This window comes from Parastagonospora nodorum, assembly GCF_000146915.1.
Source record: "Parastagonospora nodorum SN15 chromosome Unknown scaffold_41, whole genome shotgun sequence".
Lineage (NCBI taxonomy): Eukaryota > Fungi > Ascomycota > Dothideomycetes > Pleosporales > Phaeosphaeriaceae > Parastagonospora > Parastagonospora nodorum.
Window position 1 is genome coordinate 1 of NW_001884589.1, and position 22349 is coordinate 22349.

A 22349-nucleotide genomic window follows, 5' to 3' on the forward strand; every position below is an offset into this window, starting at 1 on the left:
AGCTCTATATTTGTTTCATAAATATAGTCACTAAGCTCTTTTTCTACTAATATAGCTATTAGTCTAATAGACTAAATATCGTAATTACTAGAGCCTTTAAGTTTAGGCACTTTAAATATAGAATTATCGCTCATTTTAGCGTATATCTATATATAATACTATATTATATAGAATAGATATAATATAGATATTAAATGCTAGATTATATAAGATTTTTATAAAAAATCTTAAAAAATCTTATTTTGCTGATTGCAAATAGATTTTTAACTAGCAGATTTTAAAAACGTTCTTATAAATTAGGCGCTAGTGCTAGCGTCTATTTCTTAAGCAGAACTAACGCGCCTTAACAATATATATATTATATATTTTGCTTTTTTATAGTAGGCTAGCGTCTTTATATTTTAAAACTTAGAAAATAGTAAATTTCTAAAGTGCTTAAAATTTTATAGTCTTATTATAAGCAATATATAGCTTATTTTCAAAGATCTATAATAAGTACTTAATATAGCTATAAATATAGGCTATAAAAGTAATAATATAATAAATATAACTTAATATTTCTATATTTCTTCTTTTTACCTAACGCAAAATTTACTCTTTATTACTATATAGTAAAATTTACTAATATAGTAATAAAGAGAATTTATACGGAGTTAAAACTTAGAAGCTTATAGGTAAAAAGTTCCTAGAAATATAGTTTTTAAGTATATTTATTATATTAATAATCCACCTCTTTATATAGACACAAAGTATATATAATACTATATATATAGTATTATATATTGCTACTAAGTAGACTTTTGTAGGCAGATTATATATTTTTGCGCTCAATAATAACGATTTAGACCTTTCTAGTTTTTCCTTAACTAGAAAGAATTAACTATTAATTAATAAGTAATAAATTACTTATTAATTAATAATATAGTCTAAATACGCTTATTAGGGACGGAGCTAGTATACTTTTTATCTTAAACAGGCAGTAACTCTGCTACTCAAGGTAATCTGCTTAAGTAACTCTATTCCTATTAAAATATATAATATATATTTTAATAGAGATTTTAATATAGTAAACTATATTAAAATCACCTCTATTCCTAGAGTAGAGCAAGTAGAGACTAAGTCTCGATATAATCTTAGATAATACTGTTTTTTAAACTTAGAATAAGTTACTAGAGTACTCAAGTTTCTTCTAGTATCTTATAATAGTAAAACTATTATCTTTATCCTTTTTTAGTTATTATTAACTAGCTTAAAAGCTAATTAATAAAAACTAAAGAAGTATAGCGAGCTAGAAGCTCTAACTAGCCTTAATAGTATATAATACTATAAAGCTTTATCCTGTTTCTATAATAGAAAACAGTAAATAAAATTCTTAATAGCTATAAGCACCTCCGGGCTCATAACCTGTAAGAAAGTAGTAGGTAATATAAAGATAAATAACTACTATTCTCCATAAATAGAAAGATAGCTATTAAGTAATAATAGATAACTATAAAAATAGTTATATAACACTTGCAACAGTAGCAAATAATAGACGATAGGTAAAATATTGAATTGGAGGTACTATCTAACTCTAGAGATAGCTATAGTATATATAATACTATTGTATCTGACTATAGCCGGTACTATTCTAGCTCTGTTATACTAAAATCTAAGGTTTAGAACTCTAATATTAATTTCTAATAATTTATAATAATTAATAAGCTCTAATAGCTTATAAATCCCTCATTATATTATAAATCCCTTAGACTAGTAAACTAGCTTATACCGGTAGTTCTTATAATAGAGCTAAAATACTAGCTAATACTAATTAGTATAGACTAGTAACTGCTGATATAAGCTCTAGTAAACTAACTTTACTAGTTTACTATTACCCCGCATTCTGGATAGATAAGCCTAATTAATACTAGCTAAAACTAGATTTTAGGCTAAATATAGAGAACAACGAAATATAGGCAAACAGAGCAGAAAGGAGAAAAGAGAGATAACTAAGCTAATACTAAAGCTATTAATAAGCTTATTTAACTTCTAGAATAAGATAGTAATATATATTTTATATATATTACTATAATAATTCTTTACAGTTATATATTTCTCTCTCTTAGTTCTTAAAGTCTCTTAATCTAATTTTTTTTAGATATAGTATTAGTTAAGACCTATTCTAGCGCTTTATATTATTCTATATAATAACTTATTATTCTTTAGCTTTCTTATCTTAGAAGCTAGTTAATATATTAAGCTAATATATTACTTTATTTATAGAGTAATAGTTACGTAGTATATAGCTAGGTTTGCTATAGTTATAGTAGATCTATATTTCTATCTTAGATTCCTTATTCTTAGGCATCTAGATCTTAGTTTTTTTCTTATAGTAAGTCTTAGTAGTTAGTTTACCTTAGTTAATATTATTAAGATATATTTTCTTATAACTATAAGTTTTATAGAATCTTAGAACTTTATGCTATTTCTAATAATACTATTATCTATAGTTAGATTAAATATATCTTCTTCTATTCTTAGATTAATAATTTATATCTAGTTCTCTAGTTATTTAGAAGCTTCTCTCTTCTAGAGCTAGCTTATATAACTTATTATTAACTTTAATAGCTTCTTAGATAAGATCTTTAAGATTATTAATTATAGTTCTACTATATATAAGTTTAGCGTATATAGAGTATTTAAGATCTTACTTATATATCCTTATAAGTATAGCAGTGCTCTATTAGGTTTATACTATAAACTATTAAAAATGCGTAGTATAATTAGTAGCTAACTTAGTTTATTTAAGATATTAGATTTTTTATTCTATAATTAAGAATTTCTTAATTAGAGAGAATATCTACTTAAAATAAGTCTTAAATACATTCTAGCTTTCTATAAATATAGTATTACTAGTATTATTAATATTATTATTTATATAAATTTTAAGAATAAATAGTATCTATTTTTTAGTATCTTTCTTTATATAAATAAAGACTAAGATAACTTTATTATTATTATTAATCTTATCTTCTTTAATATAAAATAGTTAATTAAACTAAAAGATTTAGTTCTTAAGCTTATTATAGTCTCTATAAAATTTATTAAGCTTCTAAGCCTTAAGAGTAGAATATCTATAGATCTAAGAGAACTTAGGTATATTTATAGCTATATTACTTATCTTAAGAGTCTTTAAAGTATTAAAATTTATTAAGTAGCTAATAATTAGATAGCTAGTATTAAAGAGCTTAAGTTAGTTTTTATAGATAGAGTAAAGTAGTACTAAATATAGACGTAAAGTATACTAAGATAGTAAGAGTAAGCTTCTATAAAGAGTATAGTATATTAGATAATTTAAAGTATAAAGTTAAAGATAATAAGCTATAAAAGTTTATTATTAGAGTCTATATACTAAGAGATATTTAGTTTAATCTATTATAATCTATTATACTAAGGTTAAGATTACTATAGATTCTAGATTACTAATCTATTTACTAAGAGACTAATCTATATTAATTAGTTGTATAATGCTTCTAGTTCTAATATTACTTTTGCTATTATATATATATATCTATAAATACTAATATAATAATAATATAGCTAACTTCTTAGGACACTACTAGTCCTAGGACAGTTAGGTTCCTAGGACGTCCTAGTCTAGGGACAGGGTTCTGTCCTAAGACTAGAACTGTCCGGGGACAGATCGTAACACATCTATCTAGATGGTCACAACATCGCGGAACTGAACCTAGGCTGGCTGCGAGGATACATCGGTCTAGTCCAGCAGGAGCCTGTACTATTCAGCGATACGATCTACAACAACGTCGCTCATGGCCTTTACAGGACGCCGATGGAAAATCTGCCAGAGTCCGAGAAACGCGAGCTTGTCCGACAAGCGTGCCTTCAGGCGTTTGCGGACGATTTTATTCAGGAACTACCAGAAAAGTACGATACCAAAGTAGGAGACAGTGGCGCACTGTTGAGTGGGGGCGAAAAGCAGCGAGTCGCTATAGCCCGAAGCATCATCTCTAATCCGCAAATCCTTCTACTGGACGAGGCCACCTCAGCGCTAGACCCCGAAGCGGAGAGCAAAGTACAAGCCTCTTTGGACAACGTGTCTAAGAGGCGAACGACAATTCTGATTGCTCATAAGCTTGCTACCGTTCAGAAGGCCGACAAGATTGTCGTGATGAACCGGGGGCAGGTCATTGAGCAGGGCACTCACGAGCAATTGCTTGCTCAAGGGGGTGCATACTACGAGCTCGTCAATGCACAATCATTAGATACAGGATCCAAGGACTTCCCGACACCTTCGACTACCGCCGTTTCGGCGGCTGAGGTCGTAGAAAAGCCAGCTATCCGAGAAACCGTCGAGTCCAGACCGTCTGTGGTTGAGCACACTGACGACGAGGAAGACAAAAAGACCACAAATGAGGAAGAAGATATCTCACGGAAACTTTCCTTGATGAAGGTCCTTGGTACCATCTTCAAACAACTCCCAACAGCATGGCCACTCTTTTTCTTCGGCATTGTCTCTTCCACCATCGGCGGTGGTATGTTTCCCGGCCAAGCCGTACTATTCGGATACAGTATACCAACGCTCCAAATACCGCCCAGTGACTACCTTGTTAGCCAAGGGAGTTTCTGGGCATTGATGTACTTTGTCTTTAATCTTGGTATCCTCGTTTGTTATCTCGGCGTCGGTTTCTTCTGGACTATGGCTTCCAGCCACGCATCGCGTTTCTACCGTCGCGAGTATCTCGACGCCATGCTTCGTCAAGACGTGGCGTTCTTCGATGTGCGAGGACATGGGGCGGCGGAAATGACAAGTCGGCTCTCCATGCACCCCGAGGCGATCAGGAATATGGTCAACACCAACATGGCCCTGATAATCATCATCTTTGTCGACGTCATCTCGACCTCCGTGTTAGCCATAGCTATTGCTTGGAAGTTCGGTGGTCGTCGTCGCCGCAGGCATGCCGACACTTTTCTGCGCCGGATACTTTCGCTTGCGCCTCGAGATGGCGAATCACGATCGCTTGAAGGATATGTATCTGGAATGTGCGCGCTTCGCGTCCGAAGCCGTGAGCTCGATCCGTACTGTTTCCAGTTTGACGCTGGAACACAAGGTGCTTGACTCCTTCCAGTCACGCCTTGCAGAGTGCTCGCGCCGAGAAGTACGCAGCAAGATGGTGACGATGCTTGTTCATGCCTTCGCTGAGAGCGTCAATCTTGCCGTGACCAGTTTGGCATTTTGGTATGGAGGAGAGCTGTTGTCGCAAGGCGAATACACTTTGCGCGAGTTCTTCATCGCGTTCATGTCTGTTCTTATAGGCTCTCAGACAGCAGGTGTTCTTTTCGGATACTCTTCTGATGTTTCGAAAGCGCATGCAGCAGCGAACCACATCATTGCCTTGCGAGACTCCAGGCCCCCAATCACTACCTCAACTGGTAGTAAAATCACCATGACGGGATGTGAAAAGGCTCCACTCATCGAGTTCCGCAACGTCAACTTTGCGTACGCGAGCAGACCGAACCACAATGTCCTGAAAGGCCTGAATCTCAGCATACAAAAAGGCCAATCCATCGGCATAGTGGGGGCTTCAGGCTGTGGAAAGAGCACCATCATTGCCCTGCTAGAACGTTTCTATGACGTAACATCCGGCCAGCTTCTAGTCGGAGGTACACCACTCTCGGAGCAAGACGTGCACCATCATCGTTCCAACATCGGCATGGTATCACAGGATACTATGCTCTTCCAGGGCAGCATACGCGAGAACATCCTCCTGGGTCTCCACGACGACGAGGAAGACGAAGCCACAGCCACCTCACGCGTAGAACGCGCATGCCGCTCCGCAAACATGCACGAATTCATCCTCAGTCTTCCCGCGGGCTACTCCACCGACGTAGGAAATCGCGGCGTAGCGCTCAGCGGCGGGCAAAGACAGCGTCTCGCGATTGCGCGGGCACTGATCCGCGAGCTGGATTTGTTGTTGTTTGATGAAGCGACCAGTGCGTTGGATACGGCAAATGAGGCGTTGGTGCAGCATTCTATTGAGTCAGTTGCTAGGGAAAGACCGGATACAACTACCATTGCTGTTGCGCATCGGTTGTCGACGATTAAACGATGTGATTGCATTTTCGGTGCTGCATGATGGGGAGGTAGATGAGCAGGGCACGCATGAGGAGCTTGTGGCGAGGAGAGGGAGGTATTATGCTATGGTTTTGGCGCAGTCGTTGGATAGGGAGACATGAGTGTCGGAGTAATTGTAATATGGTGATGGAAAGGAAAATATGGGTTATCGTGGGTTCAGTGCGGTACCGTTAAGCGTTTTACGTATAATACCTCTTCTTCTTCTTCTTCTTCTTCTTCTTCTTCTTCTTCTTCTTCTTCTTCTTCTTCTTCTTCTTCTTCTTCTTCTTCTTCTTCTTCTTCTTCTTCTTCTTCTTCTTCCTTAATGTATAATCGCTTTCTTACGTCTTTTTCATGCTTACTCTCAGCATCCTCACACCCACCTTCCCCATCACCCCATCTTCCCCCATCCCAAACACCCACTCATCCAGCGTTACGCTCCCATACGCCGGCGCCCCCAGCGACGTCCACTGCATCAACCCCGGGTCCTGCACCGCCCCGCCATCACCCGTTGCATTGAAGAAGCTCGCTCGGAAACCCAGGCGTGACATGTATGATGGCCGTGCTGCTCGCCTTTTGCGCGCTTCGTCCGCAGACCCGATGGGAAGAGCCGCGCTGATTGGCCAGCGCCGTAGAGCGGGATGAAGGGGCTGGAGGGACTGATTACCTCGACGCCGCGGGCGGAGAGGTGCGTCACGCTAAGGCCGGGCGTTGAGGCGTCGACCATAATGTTGACAGAGCTGTTGGTTGCGGCATCTGTGTATGACCTTGCAAAGTTGGAGCGCGTCTCTTCTCGCGCCTATAGCTCTGCTGCAGGTAGGAATGTGGCGCCGACAGCGTTCATGAGCGTCTCGCGCCCAGCGGCCGAGTTGGACTCGATGGGGCCTGCAGAGAGAATTACCGCGCCGAGACCATGCTTTGGTGACAGCACCAGCGCCGCACGGTAGCTGCCCATGTCGCCTTGCTTGGTGTAGAGCTGCATCAGCCGCTTGTAGAGCACCAGGTGGCGGGTTTCCCACGGCGCGCCAACGGCCGATCCGAGCACGCCCGTCTGGCTCATGGGCTTGAGCCAGCGACGGGTCTACGAGGGGGCCAAGGTGGTGGACTTTAAGATCGCGCGCCCGGCCTTCATCATGTCGCCTGTGGAGCTGTAGATGGAGGCGGCCGTGTCTATGGCCCCCGTCTGCCAGTCCCAGCCAACGGAGGGTGGCGGCGTGTTGAAGCTGCTCGCAGTCATGTTGAGGGCGGAGAGGATGTTGTCGCTAATGGCTCTGCTGACGGGCTGGGCCGGTGATGGCTTCCTGGGCGTAGCCAAGGAGAGCGTAGGCGACGTTGCTGTACGCAGGGGACAGTCCGGTTGGGAAGATTGGGTGCTGCTTGAGGAGCTGGGCCATGATTTCTGAACGTGTTAGCTGAGCTACGTCTCACGGATTGTCTTTCTATTCTATCTACTAGTAGGTTATAAGTAGCTAAAGAAGCTCTATCTTTAAGCTTTTTTATTAAGAGACTCTTTAGATATAAAAATTATAGTTAACCTAGTTTTCTATGCAATTTTATATCTTTCTAGGCATAGTCTACCTATAAGAAGATAAAGGTAGTAGAATTTATTATCTTTAAAGTTTTTCTCTACTTAGTTGATTTTATACTTAGCACTTTAGCATCTAGTTTCTATATAGTATTGCATATAGAAAATATAATTCTAGTTTTAATATATTTTATATAGTAGAGAGGCTTTATCTATATAAGATAGACTAGCTTTTAAGATGTCTACTTCGCGCTTATATAACCTGAATTAATTAACAGAGAATATTGCAGAGATAGCTAATAGAAAGAGATAAGAGTAAAAGAAGTACAATTGCCTAGTATCGAAATAGGATACAGTGACGTTGACTTTTCAACGTCAGAACTATCTTGCTACTTATCCCCTCCAAACAGCCTCGATTACACACATGTACAGGTCCGCGTCTACTCTCTTAACCTCGAACCTCTCATCCGCCTTCTCGAAGATCTCCTTGAACGCCTCCGCCGGCCTCTCTGCCGCATTAAACATCGTCATCATGCGCAAATCAGTAGCAGTACCGTGAGCCTCAATGCTCCTTGGAAGCACGATTTCGCTCGGGCTACGCTTGCCCACGTAGTCGATGAACAAGATTCTCGCACCGGGCTTAAGCGCAGGAATTAGGGCACGCAGGACTGCAACAGACTCGACATCAGGCCAGTCATGAAGAACCCATTTGAGCATGTAGATATCTGCACTAACGGGCTGCGGGTCGAACATGTTGTGAGTTTTAAACGACACGCGGTCGCGCAGGTCGTGTGGGAATTCCTTTTCGAAGACGGTTGCGACTTCTGGAAGATCTTCAACTACGATCTTGAGATTCGGGAATTTGCGGGCTAGAGCTGCAGAGTCATGGCCGGCTGAGCCGGCGATCTGTATAGACGTCAGTAAAAACGTTCACCAATTGGAGCAGGAAAGGGGAGGACTCACATCCACAACCGTTATGTCGCCCGCACCAGCCCAATCCAGCGCGTTATACACAAGGTCCTCAGTATTGAACAGATCCTTGATATACGCCATGAACTTGATAAAGTTCCTCTGCCTCCACCCTTTTGTCCTCTTCTCATATCCAGCCTGACCCTCCGGTACTCCGTCATTCTCGATGAAGTCCCAACTGTTTTCCCACTCGCCCCATATGCCACCAGAACGGCATAACTTGAACGCGGTCTCCTTCATATTCTTAGTAAGCTCGGTCTTGCCCTGGCTAAACTGCCGCAATGCCTCGGGCAGGAGGAGCATCGGCGCAGCCGTCTCCTCAATGACAATAGACACTAGGGAAGCCAGGCCTGGTTCTTTGGCAAGAGCCGCCGATCGCGATGTGTGTCGGACAGAAGTCGCGAACGGCGAGGGCTTTGTGAAGAAACGCATTGTAGTTGCGTGGTCAAAAACACGTGATACAACGTCTACCGGTAGCTGTACGCGTTTGGCAACCTCCTCGAAGCTAGCTTCACCGTCGAGTGGTACCGCATTCCAGAAGTCGAACTGGTTAAGGAGGTTTAGACATGAAACGTCAGGCACGGTCGTGTGCACGTAGTTGAACACGCTATCGCTCGGGCCTTGACTGAGAATCCACATGTCTTTGAGCGCGTCCTCGAGAAGCTGGCGCGTCATGAACATGTCGCGCGGAATGCGCTCGTACCTTGTCGGGCTGTCCGCTTCGAGGGTTATTGGTGGTATATTTTCCTCCTCAACTTGTTTCGTCAATTTGGCGGCCAGCTCCTTGATCTGATCAGCCAGACTGTTGAGAGTAGCGATCTCTTTCTGCTGCTGCATGGAACCCATCTTGGCGGCCGATTATACGATACTGTTGTAAGTTTAGAGTTCGACTTATGATTGTACATCACGAGCACGCGGGTTTACAGACACATATACCGTATTCTTCGGCACCGAACGCAAGCAGGGAGCGGGACGCACCGGATATGTATTCTTCCGCCTCCTTCGCCCAACGGTGGCTAGAGGTGGGAGCCACGGTATCCATCTCCACAATGTTCAACAGTACTAAGGAAGGCCACGTAATCTGATCGAGCTAACCTTGATGAAGCACGTTATCTGATCAAACCGCGTTATCTGATCAAACTACGTTATCTGATCAAGCCGATCTTAATGAAAGAGAGGAGAGCACGTCATCTAAATTTATCCGGTGCGTCCCGTTCCCTGCTAGCGTTAAGCTGATTTAGCCAATCTTGATGAAAGAAAGGAGCACGTTGTCGAAACTTATCCGGTGCGTCCCGCTCCCTGCTAGCGTTCAACGAAGTAGGTGGAAGAATACAGTAACGTACTTCACGAGGTCGCGAGCCACCTGATTTAACTAAGAAGAATTAATAACCTTAAGCTTAATTACTTTACCTATCTAGGTAGAGGTTAGACCTTTGAAGGAAGTCGCTAGAAAAGAGTTTTCACACTATAGTTTAGACACGAAGGCGCTTCGCAGAATAAGTTGCTGTATCGAACTACATAGGTAGGTATAGCGAGCGATACCTAGCTAATATCGCAATTCGCTATGTTTAGCATAGCACACTAGCTACTTAGCAATTTCTAACAATTGCCTTAATTCTACTTTAACTCTACTTATTTAAGATATTAAATAGTAAATACTATACTAAATATTTCTAAGTTATTTATAGACTAGTTAATAATATATTATAGAGAGTAGTAGAGCTACTAATAAATTAGATTATATCTTTATAGAATTAGTATTATTATATATCTAGTATCTAATACTACTATACTATTAAGTAACTTAATTAAGAATTAATCTTTATCTATATACTAGTCTTTTAAACTCTTCTGTTAATAGATTATTAACTTACTAAGAGTATTAGTAATAGAAAGTAATTATAATCTTATTTTAGTCTTGCTAACTTAGTTACAGTATCTTCTATTTATCTCTATAACTAAAATAAATACTACTACGTAAAGAGCTACTACTAAATCTAAATATCTATAAGGAAAATCTAACTATCGAAGCAACGCCTTGAGATCCTGTATAGTAGTAATTTCCAAGAAGAACGCATCTCGGATCTCTAAGCCTAGCTCCTCGCGCAATCTCTGGGACATCACCAACGACATAAGAGAGTCAAGTCCCAAGTCAGCGATCAAAGCGTCATCTGTGAGCAGACCAATGTCAACGGCGAGCTCTTCTGCCACCAGTGCTAAAGCTTTCTCCATGTCGTCATTCATGCCAGCAGGAGGACTGGGCAATTCCTCCATATCTTGGTCTGATGACGAATAGCCCCCGGGACGTGAGATTATCACTCCTGAGGAGTCAGAGTTCTCAGAGCCCTCATCTGGGCTGCGTGGTGTGAGAGTAGGCTTGTGGCGTGACACGTGGTGTGGTTTGAAGTGGGGACGAGTTGAGGGTTCGCTCTTTCCAGGAACCTTCGCTGCGGGCTTTGCCGTGACGTCAGCCGGCCTGAAGAAGCGATTGAGCATTACTCTTGGCCACTGTAAGAACAGTATCGCTTCGACGACGCCAACAATCTCCGAGCCCTGTAGAACATATACGTCTCCGACAAATGAGTGATTGTCGGAAGGTACCATTCTGACGTAGGCAGTATAGCGTCCACCGGGAGTTAGCGGCCGCGCAAAACGCATCGACTTCCAAGATGGGGTGATGAAGAAGTTGTTCGTATTATCGAAATGAGTGCCACCGTTCAATATGAAACCCGACAGCGAGATGAGACCATCGATGAAATGAGGCGGGACGGTCCAACTGCCGCCAGTATCTTCGGGGAACTGCACTTCAGCCATGGCCTCATCCTCATTCAGGATAACCGACTGCATTGTTTGATACAGCTTGGAATATCCAACAAGTTTGCCAAATAGGCTGTAGGCGAGGTCCGTTGTGAGTTTGCTAGCTTTACCAGTAACGGCCATATCGTTAAGCGCGTCAATGCGGCTAGTGATCAGTTTGGTTGAGCGAGACCATGTGGAAAGCCAGGAAGAGGGATCCTCGTAGAACACTGTCGCATGACAGTACCAAATTTCTTTGGCGGGATTGAACCATTTGACGTGGACTTCCATCTTTTCCAAATCAGCCTCAGCAGAGACCAAGATGGGCTGTGGTTCACTCGTATTGATGAGTTTGACGACGGGCTCGTGATACTCAAAGTCAGCGACGTTGATACCAAATGAAACTGCGCTTGCGAAGCTCTTATCGCTAACACGTTTCGCCAGCGTGAACGCCATCTCTGCGTGAAGGAACTAAGTAATGTCAGCCTAGAATCGTCCACGAATATAGGTAGATATGCGCAAAACACTTACAGACGAAGCAACTCCGTATCCATTCATCGCATGTCCATCGACTACGCCTTGGAGCGAAGGGTCGGTGATACTAGACTCTGCAGACAGAATTGCCTTTCCGTCGGTGTACTGCTCTGATATAAGTCGGTGAATGCTAGAGGTCTGAAACCTCTTTGACACTGGTACAACAGTAGTTGTAGGATCAAGCTTAGGCATAGCGCGGCCTTTTGTCAAATTCCAATCTCCACGATACTGGATCCAGTAGTTCTTGTTGGTCCACGCGTATGTGGGAGCATCGATCAGTCGAAGAGCCTGCTCGAAGGGACGATGATATTCGTTCCAGTCAATAGGTATGCCTGCACTATACAGGCTGCAAAGTGTTTTTGCTAGGGTCAGCCAGTTATCCGTGTCACGCTGTAAGCTTGGCAAAGCCATACGAGTCGATGACAGTGTACGGCTTATGAATCCAGAGCAAGTAGGATGGTGGCCCATCTCTAGCCAGATCGTTGATTCGTTCACCAGACCAGACTGCCACGCGTCATCAAGAGCACCAGCAAAGTCGACTGTTTCCCGAGTCGCGCCGATCAAGTATGAAACATCGATGCTGTCTTCTGATGTCATGACTCTTGAAAAACGAGGAGAGATGATGGGAATTGTAGTTTTCTTACAGACTACAGTCTCTGTTTGTTTGACGAGTTCGTCCACAATGGTGTCCATCTGATACGTGTGATAGGCGTGAGGAAGATCCAATTTGAAGGTTCGATAGCCCGCAGCTGCCAAAGTGGCCGAGAGAGCCTCCATGTTTGATAGCGTGCCTCCAAGAACCGTTTCGTTGGGACCATTGATGCAAGAGACCTCGAAAGGAATATCCCCTCCTGCATGTTTGATGTCTGCTGCAGATGCTCGTACTGACAACATTCCATGTGTGCGAGAAGTGCACTTAGAAGTCAACAACCTAGCTCGAGTACCCACAAGAAATATTGCAGCACTGTCGGACAAGACACCAGCGACGGCCAAAGCAGCATATTCGCCCAAGCTGTGGCCAATGACCATGCTTGGCTTGATGCCAAAAGACTCCCAAAGTCGCGCCAGAGCAATTTCCACACAAACTATGGCAAGGTTCATGGTAACAATAGAAACATCCTCTGGCTGAACATTCCCGGACACAACAGGCAAGAAGGAGGCGAAATTTTGTCGTCGTACGAGGCTGTCCAGCTGATCGATGTGTTTGCGAAACTCATGGGAGTCTCGGTACAATTGAGCGCCGATGCCAATGTAGAACGTACCCTGGCCAGTAAATGCAAAAGCTATGGGGACCTGTTTGCCCGAGTGTGGTGTCTGAGACAGGGAGGTCTTTATGTGAGGGCGAAGTAAAGAAGCTGCTTCAGCCGTGGAAGTTGCAAGAACAGAAACACGATAGTTGTAGTGATTCCTCCGAGCTGACAGAGTGTAAGCCAAATCAGCAACAGAGAGTTCGGATCTCGCCTCAATGTAGTCAACGAGAGCTTTGAGATTTTCTTGCAGAGAGTTGGCAGTTTTTGCAGACACTGTGATGACTTGCGCTTTTCGTACGTCCTCGCTAGTCCTCGGCCGTGGTGCCGCCTCTTCAATGATGATAGATGTATTCCCTCCAGCGGCTCCGAAGTTGTTGACCATGGCTAACCGCTTCCGATCGCTATTCCGAACCCAGATGGCTGCTGTTACTGGGATGACCACATTCCTTTTAGCCAAGTCTTCTGGCAGTGCTGGGTTGAATCGGGTCTTGATCCCAATGTGAGGAGGTATGATACCTTTCTGAAACACCAACATTGTCTTGACAAAGGCCATGATACCAGCAGCCGCCTCTCCATGGCCCATGTTGGACTTGACGGTACCAATGTGGAGAGGTGAGTCCCGGTCTCGAATGTGGCCAGTAGATGGAGCAAAGACGTTTGTGACTGACTTCATCTCGTTACTGTCACCTGCCTGGGTGCCTGTTCCATGCATCTCAACATAGCCAACCGCTAACGGGTCGATCCCAGCTCTTCTAGCAACTTGGTTGTATAGATGAGCCTGTGCTACATCGTGGGGGTGTGTAATCGACACTGCCTCAGCAGAATGATCAGTGGCTGCAGCGAGCACAACTCCAAGGATGTTGTCATTATCAGCCTCAGCATCTTCTAGTCTTTTCAAGACCACGCTACCCACACCATCGGCGCGACAATATCCATCAGCTCCCTCATCCCACGTCTTGCAGCCCCCAGTCGGGGAGAGAAAATGGCCGTTGCTGAGGCCAGCATATACATCAGAGTTGGTAATGATGTTCATGCCCCCAGTGATTGCCATATCGACATCTCCACTCCATAGGGAGGTGCATGCAGCTTGTATCGCCGCAAGACTGGAAGAACATGCTGTGTCGACACTGAAACTCGGACCCCAAAATTTGAAGAAGTAGTTGATGCGGCCAGGACCGAAGGCTCTACACCCTCCGGGAATGAAGTAAGTACCGACGTCTTGTCCGGAGTTCACCTCGCGGTAGTCGTCACTAGCTTGTCCGTAGAAGGTGCCCACGCGTCGCGCGTGGATACCGCGACCATGCACGTATCCTGAGTGCTCCAACGCCTCATAGGCGGTAACGAGGGCCAGTCTCTGCATCGGATCGGTCTGTTCTGCCTCTCGGGGAGACATGCCGAAAAACATGGCGTCAAACAGACCAGGATTGTCTACGAAACAACCGTAAGGAGTTTTGGACGTGTTTGGAACTTTCCCCGCTGGGTCAACGTGAGTCTCAATGTTGAAGCGATCCGAGGGAATGGGACTGTGGACGTCTCGACCTTGAGCCAATAACTCCCAGAACTTTTCTGCGTTATCGGCACCTCCTGGGAAGCGGCATGCCATACCCACGACGGCGATTTTGGATGACTTTGCATCCTTAGCACGGCTGTTTCCGAGAGGCAAGGTCCATGACTGCTGACATCATGTCTTCGGTTGTATGTGTGGTAGTGGGCATGTCAGCCCTCCACTGTCCAATTAAGCTTTCAACATATTGTGATGGTTGGATGGCGATCAACTGGGTCGACTCTGGCGAGGCTTGCTTCAACCGTTCTGTAACGTTCTGAATCGTTCGATCCCACCGAATTCTTTGCGTTAGCATCTCCTCCATGATCTGCTCGAGAAGATCTGTGGCGCTTGCTGCTTCCAACGGTTGTCCCTTCACAGGGGAGAATAGTGGAAGATACAACTGATGCTTCTGATGGATCTTTGGGATGATCTGGTGAACATGTTCCGTACCATAGACCTTACCCGTATGCCACATGCCTTGGACTTTCTTCATGGGTACATTCTTGGTACGTTTGAAGAAATCGCATTCTGTGAAGAGTGTCTTGAGGGTCGACGGTGGGCCACCAATGCTGACAGATTTTCCATCGTCATTGAAGACAGATGCCATGCTCGTCTCAGCGTATGCCTAGGCAGAAAATTAGTGCAATCCTGGCATGACTCAGGAATATAACTCACCTTCTCTGCGTTGAAACGGGTAACCGCTTCATGGGCTTTTTGTGGATCAACACCGTATACACAATATATCCAAGCTCCAGCGGAGTTTATTTCATCCGGCGAAACCTCAAGTGATCGGCAGACTTGGTCAACAACTAGTCCAAATCGGAACGCTACCCTTGTGATGTCTGCAGAAATGCTTGAAATCATTGGCAAACTTGGACAGAGTGCGACAGCTGCCGCTGATAGCATGCCTGGGCCTCTCGCAATGAGGAAGGTATCAGACGCCTGGAAGTTGTATTCGAGAGGATGAGCTTCGTGGTATCTGTCTCGGGTTAGTATGTCCGTTTATATGTGAGAGCTAGCAAGACACCTACGCAATAAAGCTTCCAAGCTGAAAAGCAAGGACCAGCACTCGCTCAATCGCTCCACCAAGAGACGTTTTTCTGAGCTCGACTACATGATCGGTCAAGTCCAAGATGCTCTCGAAGGTTGGTAATAAATCCCTTTGGGCCCGGACCAATCGACGATGTTCCTCTTTCATAGCCCACGTCACTGTTTCAAGAAAGGAGGCTAGAATTGGATAGTCCCTCTCCTTGCTAAGTAGGTGTAATTTCCTGAAAAGGTTACGCTGGTCACCCTCTGGGTCTCCTTGGGGGATTTCCCCAGAGAAATAGATAACTTTGGCCCGTGTCATGTTGAATATGCCCTGGGACCCGTGAAAGATCAAGCTATGGATTAGACATACATTTCACAAGTCAGGCCGACGACGTATTTATCTATTATGCTGATTACATACACAGGTCGAGAACAGACCATGTTTAATAAGCACTTCGTCGTTCTCACAAGGTGAGCCTTCATGCCATCATCGTAAGACATCGTATTCAGCTCCAGCTTGTGAACTTTTACGCTCTTGGCGCACGCCTCCAGTCTCAGAGTAGCATGTAAGATTCAAAAGTCGGTAAGCCTGATGCAATGCAGCGTGGATTGCTCTTCAAACCTTTGATAAAGAAAACGCATAAGCCACTTGGATGTTAGGCTACGGACGGACCGATAGCAAATGATCGGTGTAATCATGCATGTCGGGGAGGATCGGCTCGAAAAATCAGTACGCAGCGTAGCACTCTCCGAATTATTTTTCTGAGATGGAAGTCTATCTGCCTGCCTATTCTAGCTAACATCTTGGCCTGTGCATTTTACAAAGGCTTTAACACATACCATATGCGATCCACTGCCTCTTCCTACGACCTGCTACACATAGACCTAGTAGGACTGACTATCAAACATTTTAGTGTAACCTGATAGGCTTATCGAACACTAGGAATCTTCTCTCCTGCATCTTAGCCCAACAAGTTGATATACGGATAAGCAATGGGCGCAGTAGAAGATCAAGCGGCTGACCCGAATACGCATGCAAAGCCATTTTAAGTTTTCTGACTCAGCTTATCTCAGCGTGTAGTCCAAAGTGGAGGAGAAGTTTATGTAAGCGAAAATGTGTTAAGCTAGAGACTATTAGGCTGCATGTAGTTGGAATAGACGTGTGAAGTGTCCCACTGTCAAAGTTTGATACTCTCGCTATAGTAATAGCAAGATCTTTGTGTACATAGTGCATCTTTGCTTCTCCATTCCGGCGTTCCGATGAGTCAGATTGGTAAGTATCTCTCCTTTTCCCTTATCTATAATCTGTACCGATGCCGGAAGTACAGAGATGTGTGCCCGAGCTCAGGTGGAAGAGTGCAAAGATAAGCACATAATACGAGAATTCCTAGGATGCTCTTCTGGATCTAGTAAGTTGTGGCTTTTAATTGCATAGTTTATGGCTGCTGATGCTTAGAAGAATAGCTTTGCTAAGGCGTATTTACTTACGTCAACCAGACAGATTAACCGGCGTTCATAAGAGGTTCCTTCAATACACGACCCACATTTAACTAAGAAGAAGAATGCATTGGAGGTGGTGAACACCGTGACTTCAGCATGGTTAACACCTGAACTACACGATGAGAGGACAAGGCGTAAGCAGACGTGATCTTCCGCGAAATCAACACAAGGTTGCCTACTAAGCTGTGTTACCTTCTATAAATGAGAGCTATCGTCACTGCGTCTGCTCTTCTCTAATTTCTCGTGCCACAGGATCTTCTTAGACTCTATCCATAACTTATCAAACCATGGCCTACACCCCTATGGAACAAGTAAGACAGCAACTGATATCCTCTCATGGAAATGAGCGCAAAGCTGTTCTTCGTGAAATACATGAGATGTTAGTCGGTATAGAGACGCCCGAAGAGACTGCCACGCGCATGTGAGTGGGTATTCATTCCATGAACAGGAAATTCGGGGATTGACACTTGCTTCTCACAGATCACTCTATGTGAGGCTCTCGTATTATATCTAAATTTTGCTCAGTCGCTGAATATTTGTTAGCCTTTGCAGTTTTCAGTAACACGCATTGGCCAGGACTTGAAGATATTCGAAATTTTAACAAACGCTGGTCCACAAAGCCTCCAAGAGTTACAAATACTGACGCACGCGCACCCCATCACCCTCGGTGCGTCCTGAATAAACCTTCCGAACTATTTTCCAACAGCGCTAAGTTTGACAGGACGTCTGCTTCGATACATGTCCTCTGTGGGACTTATCCACGAGACTGGCGTAAATCAATTCGAAGCCAGCAAGAAAAGTCAAAACCTGGCGACTCCGGAAGCCGAAAAGATTGTCACGCATTTGTAGGTATTCAATTTGGGCCTCGATTGATCGATTGCTGAGAATTGACCCCTGTTGTAGCTTTGAGAACTGCGGACCTCTTTTTCAAGAGATGCCTGCTTTCTTGCGCTCGAAAAAATACCAGGATATTACCGATGGCCAAAACACGGTATTTCAACCCGCATATAATACTGATTTAGACACAAACGAATGGTTTTCCCAGAACCCACTGCATATGGGTGCTCGAATCAAGTACATGGCTATGGAGCAGGCCGTCCGAGGCCGCTGGTTAAATGTGTATCCCATCCAAAGCCAATTGAAGGGCTGGAACCCAGAGCTTCCAGCTTTCGTGGATGTTGGTGGGAGCGTTGGGCACTACTGCACGATGTTCAAGAACAACTTTCCGGATGTCCCCGGCCGAGTTATCTTGCAAGATCTACCGGATACCCTCAGTCATGCCTTGAAGACCCCTGGCGTTGAACTCATGGGTCATGACTTCTTCCAGCCCCAACCCATCAAAGGTATACTGAGAGTAGCTCTAGACACCTAAGGGAATGTGCTAACGCTCTCTCAGGCGCTAAGTTCTATCACCTCGGATGGATTCTTAACAACTGGAACGATGATGAGTCGAAGCAGATCTTGCGTCAGATCAGGTCGGCAATGAACGCTGAGTCTGTGGTATTAATCAACGACGTGATTTTGCCTGAAGCCGGAGTTCCGTCCTTTGCAGCTTCGTTAGACCTGGTAATGCTAGGTGCTTGTGGTTCTCGTGAGAGAATGAGAAAAGAGTGGGATGAGATACTGGCAGATGTTGGCTTGATAGTCAAGGACTGCATCGTCTACCATCACGAGCTTTGTCATGGTATAATTGGGGCGAAACTGGCTTAAGGATTCCTCTAGTCCGATAACACGTAATCAATCACGATGGCACCATTTCTCAAATCTCTACGCAAACTTGATCGATTGTTGATTGGTGAAATGACCTTGATCTTTGCACGCAGAGAGGTGGTACGGAGCCAAGCACGCCGTAAGCATGTTCAACGCCACTACGTGGGATGTCAGATATGACACGGAGTCTGCCATAGTTTGCGGTCGATCTACTTACCCGTGCTCGTAAGACTGCAGACCCTGGAGCGGCCCGCATTTGGTGGAGGAACCGCGCGGGTGTGTTGTCATCTCACCCTGCAGGACCCTGACATGCAGGTCAATATTGGACCGGTTGAAGGACCCGCATGCAGCGTGAGAACCACACGTTCTTGCTGGGCAGTAGTGTTCAAGTCGCTCTGCAGTAAAGGAAGACCTAGGTCTGTGGAGGAACGTTCGCCGCACTTTCTGTGACCACGTTATTGCATAAAGCAGGCACCAACATGCGACACGCAGCAGAATGTCATGCGCTATACCGAATCCACCTTATAGGGCTCGTAGTCTGACTCGCATGTGCTCTGCAAGATGATGAGCATACTCTGCCATAGTCAGGTAGTCTAGACCGTCCACGTTTGAGTGTCGTGAGATGACCATCTACCTCCTTCTGGACCAAAGCGAGGACACGCGTACATGCGACGTTAATCTTAGGCAAGGGGTCATATTGAGGGAATTTTCCTATCTCAACAAACGTGCCGGACACCATGAAGCCACTTGCACTTGGCTCTCTGGCGGGCGAAATAGCGCTCAGCGGCGATGGTTTCAAGCGCTAGCTTGCACTAGCACACTCGGGCATTTAGTAAGACGTTCAATGATAGCAACTGTGTGCATGTGGGTCCAAATCTTCAACATGTGGGCATCGGTATCTTCTCATGTACTCGCTGAATCGGTGGCTCCTGATCGTGCCTTCTGAATTAGCTTTAGTGTCTGTTCGGGGCTTTCCGCTCTGGCCTCGTTAATACATCCAAGTCTATAGCCAGATCAATTGAATGCAGACATTGCCCAGAAGTCGAGATCGAATGAGTGTCTCCCAAGGGAAGCGTCATGGACTCTCCCAGATCGAGCCAATCGTTCGCCCTCCGGACCACTAGTGCTTATAGCCTTTTCCGGCGCACCCTTCTTCTTTGATCTCCGACATATTTCGTACGGGCCAGCTTATCTGAAACAGCCCCGCACTTTGTGCTACGCTGCGCATAACCTCTGGGAGTTCTGGGGCGGTGCTTGCCATACACGATCACTCTAGTCATCTACGTAGGTACCATAGGTAGCTTGAGCTCTGGACCCTTTGACTTGCACTCCCCCCTTCTACGAACTATAGCCCGTGAAAGCAACCAAGGGAACAATACAGACACGGCTATGGAATCCAATACAATTCGAAGCTTCAATGGCTGCTGGACATGCCGCCTGCGCCGCAAGAAATGCGACGAGAAGCGGCCTGCTTGCGACATATGCTCGTCTCTCATGATCGCCTGCCACTTCAATGCCGAAAAGCCGCAATGGATGGACGGCGGCGCTAGACAAGAAAAAATGGCAGAGACAATTAAGCTAGAGGTTAAAGACAGTGCTCACCGTCGCCGCAGCGTACCACTTCTGAGTAGTGGTGAGCGCCAGCCGCCTGCAAAGACCAGGAACGGAGACTGCATTGTGTTGCCGTCGAAGACACCGACATCTCTGGCGTCTACAATAGTCGACGATGTGCTCGTTGACTGCGTTACAACCTGCCCTCAGTTATTAGTAAGCTTGCGACAGAACGGCCCAAGTTGCACGCTCATGGGCAAGGAGACAAGGGAGCGTCTGGCAATTGGTCAATCTGATGCTCTGCTTGTCATGTTCTATCTTGATAATCTATTTCCGTTCTTGTTCCCCTTCTACCGCCCGTCACTGCTTGAGGGCGGTCGGACATGGATCTTGGAGATGATGATCTGCAGCCCGGTTGTGAAGCAGGCACTTCTATGCCAGAGTTCTTGTTTCATGTCGATGGCACAGGGGATGGCGAATTGGGAGATGGTTTTGGAGCAGACTAGAGACGCATTCAAGGTGCTGAGATTATCCCTCCAGGTTATCAGCGACGCCGGAGTCACAGAGCATATACACGGTACAGTGCGCATCCTAGCGAGCATTGTGCAAGTACAGAGGTTTGAAGTCGCCGTGCTGAGCTTCGATAACTGTCAGGCACACTTGAACGTCGCACTCTCACTCTTCAGCCAGCTCCTCGAGAGCACTGACGACACGAACACTGCATGTCCTAGTTCAAGCTTCAACGCGGTCTTGAATCAGCTCAAACCTAAAACATGGAGTGCCTCAACCGGTGTTTTCCAGGTCCCCATTGCAGAGCAAGCCGCCTTCCGCTTCTCCTCTGCTCTTCTTATTTTAGACGACATCATTGCGGCCACGATTCTCCAAGAACAGCCTCGTCTCTACAACTATCATCGAAGCCTCCTTTGCACGCCTAACAGCTCCGGAGCAGTCGTCAACCTCGAAGAAACCGTAGGGTGTCAGAATTGGGCGCTCCTTTATATCGGCGAGATAGCCACTCTCGATGCCTGGAAACAGCAGTATCAACATACAGGAAGCCTTGATTTAATGGAGCTTGTCCGACGTGCCACAGATATAGAAGCCTTGGTAGAGGGACATGTGTTGCAACTAGAAAGCGAACTATTGGGTGCTTCAAGTGAGGGCGCAAGCTTACTAGACATGTTCGACTCAGATTCTCGGCAGACTAAAACGTCCGCAAGCCAAATCACGCTCGTAACTCGTGTGTGGGCACATGCAGCCCTCATATACCTGTCCGTGGTCGTGTCGGGATGGCAACCTGCGAATTTAGATGTGCGATATCACGTTAGCCAGACATTTGAGCTACTGACGCAGCAGATCGTACCGCCGGCATTACTGCGCTCCATGGTGTGGCCGTTTTGTGTGGCAGGGTGTATGGCCGCGCCAGAGCAGGAAGCGCAGTTGCGGACAATGGTACAGGTACTGCAGCCTCCTAGCATGTTCGGCACAGTCCGGAAGGCGCTGGAGATTATGGAGGATGTGTGGTCAAAGAGGGGCATGGGCGATGCTGGAAAGAGGGATTTGGCTACTTGTTTCAAGAATCAAGGCGATTTAGTGTTACTAGTGTAGACAATGAAGTCACCTTTTCAGTTTCCATGCTTTACCGCCCTTCTCAGCAACAAGCGGATGTACAAAATCTGTAGCCTGGTTCAGTCAGCTGTTAAACGTGAGCATCACTCGTATGTGGATATGTTGATGATAAAAACCATTAGTCTACTGACTTCAGAAAGCATGGTGAATGACTAACAAGGCTAACGATTACACCCCCTCAACAACGCTTCAAGTACG

The 22349-nt window shown here is 45.1% G+C and overlaps 6 protein-coding genes across 6 annotated transcripts; 3 read left to right on the forward strand and 3 right to left on the reverse strand.

Annotated features, from left to right (window-relative positions):
* Nucleotides 1-3829: 3829 nt before the first annotated feature.
* On the forward strand, nucleotides 3830-6037 carry SNOG_15824 (hypothetical protein; the record flags this gene model as incomplete). Its single annotated transcript, XM_001805909.1, has 3 exons — nucleotides 3830-4905; nucleotides 4931-5991; nucleotides 6027-6037. 3 exons carry the CDS (start codon nucleotides 3830-3832, stop codon nucleotides 6035-6037), a joined length of 2148 nt encoding a protein of 715 aa, XP_001805961.1.
* A 275-nt stretch (nucleotides 6038-6312) lies between these two features.
* On the reverse strand, nucleotides 6313-7506 carry SNOG_15826 (hypothetical protein; the record flags this gene model as incomplete). The annotated part of the gene is made up of 6 exons (XM_001805910.1): nucleotides 6313-6433; nucleotides 6458-6677; nucleotides 6710-6911; nucleotides 6948-7193; nucleotides 7239-7413; nucleotides 7454-7506. The coding sequence occupies 6 exons, from the start codon at nucleotides 7504-7506 to the stop codon at nucleotides 6313-6315; spliced, it is 1017 nt and encodes a 338-aa protein (XP_001805962.1).
* Nucleotides 7507-8030: 524 nt separating this feature from the next.
* On the reverse strand, nucleotides 8031-9452 carry SNOG_15827 (hypothetical protein; the record flags this gene model as incomplete). The annotated part of the gene is made up of 2 exons (XM_001805911.1): nucleotides 8031-8543; nucleotides 8601-9452. 2 exons carry the CDS (start codon nucleotides 9450-9452, stop codon nucleotides 8031-8033), a joined length of 1365 nt encoding a protein of 454 aa, XP_001805963.1.
* A 1176-nt stretch (nucleotides 9453-10628) lies between these two features.
* Nucleotides 10629-15339, reverse strand: SNOG_15829 (hypothetical protein; the record flags this gene model as incomplete). Its single annotated transcript, XM_001805912.1, has 4 exons — nucleotides 10629-11873; nucleotides 11934-12268; nucleotides 12368-14832; nucleotides 14867-15339. The coding sequence occupies 4 exons, from the start codon at nucleotides 15337-15339 to the stop codon at nucleotides 10629-10631; spliced, it is 4518 nt and encodes a 1505-aa protein (XP_001805964.1).
* A 2212-nt stretch (nucleotides 15340-17551) lies between these two features.
* SNOG_15830 (hypothetical protein) lies at nucleotides 17552-18974 on the forward strand (the record flags this gene model as incomplete). The annotated part of the gene is made up of 5 exons (XM_001805913.1): nucleotides 17552-17575; nucleotides 17808-17931; nucleotides 17971-18109; nucleotides 18168-18607; nucleotides 18661-18974. 5 exons carry the CDS (start codon nucleotides 17552-17554, stop codon nucleotides 18972-18974), a joined length of 1041 nt encoding a protein of 346 aa, XP_001805965.1.
* Nucleotides 18975-20534: 1560 nt separating this feature from the next.
* SNOG_15831 (hypothetical protein) lies at nucleotides 20535-22130 on the forward strand (the record flags this gene model as incomplete). Its single annotated transcript, XM_001805914.1, has 2 exons — nucleotides 20535-20717; nucleotides 20757-22130. The coding sequence occupies 2 exons, from the start codon at nucleotides 20535-20537 to the stop codon at nucleotides 22128-22130; spliced, it is 1557 nt and encodes a 518-aa protein (XP_001805966.1).
* Between the last annotated feature and the right edge of the window lie 219 nt (nucleotides 22131-22349).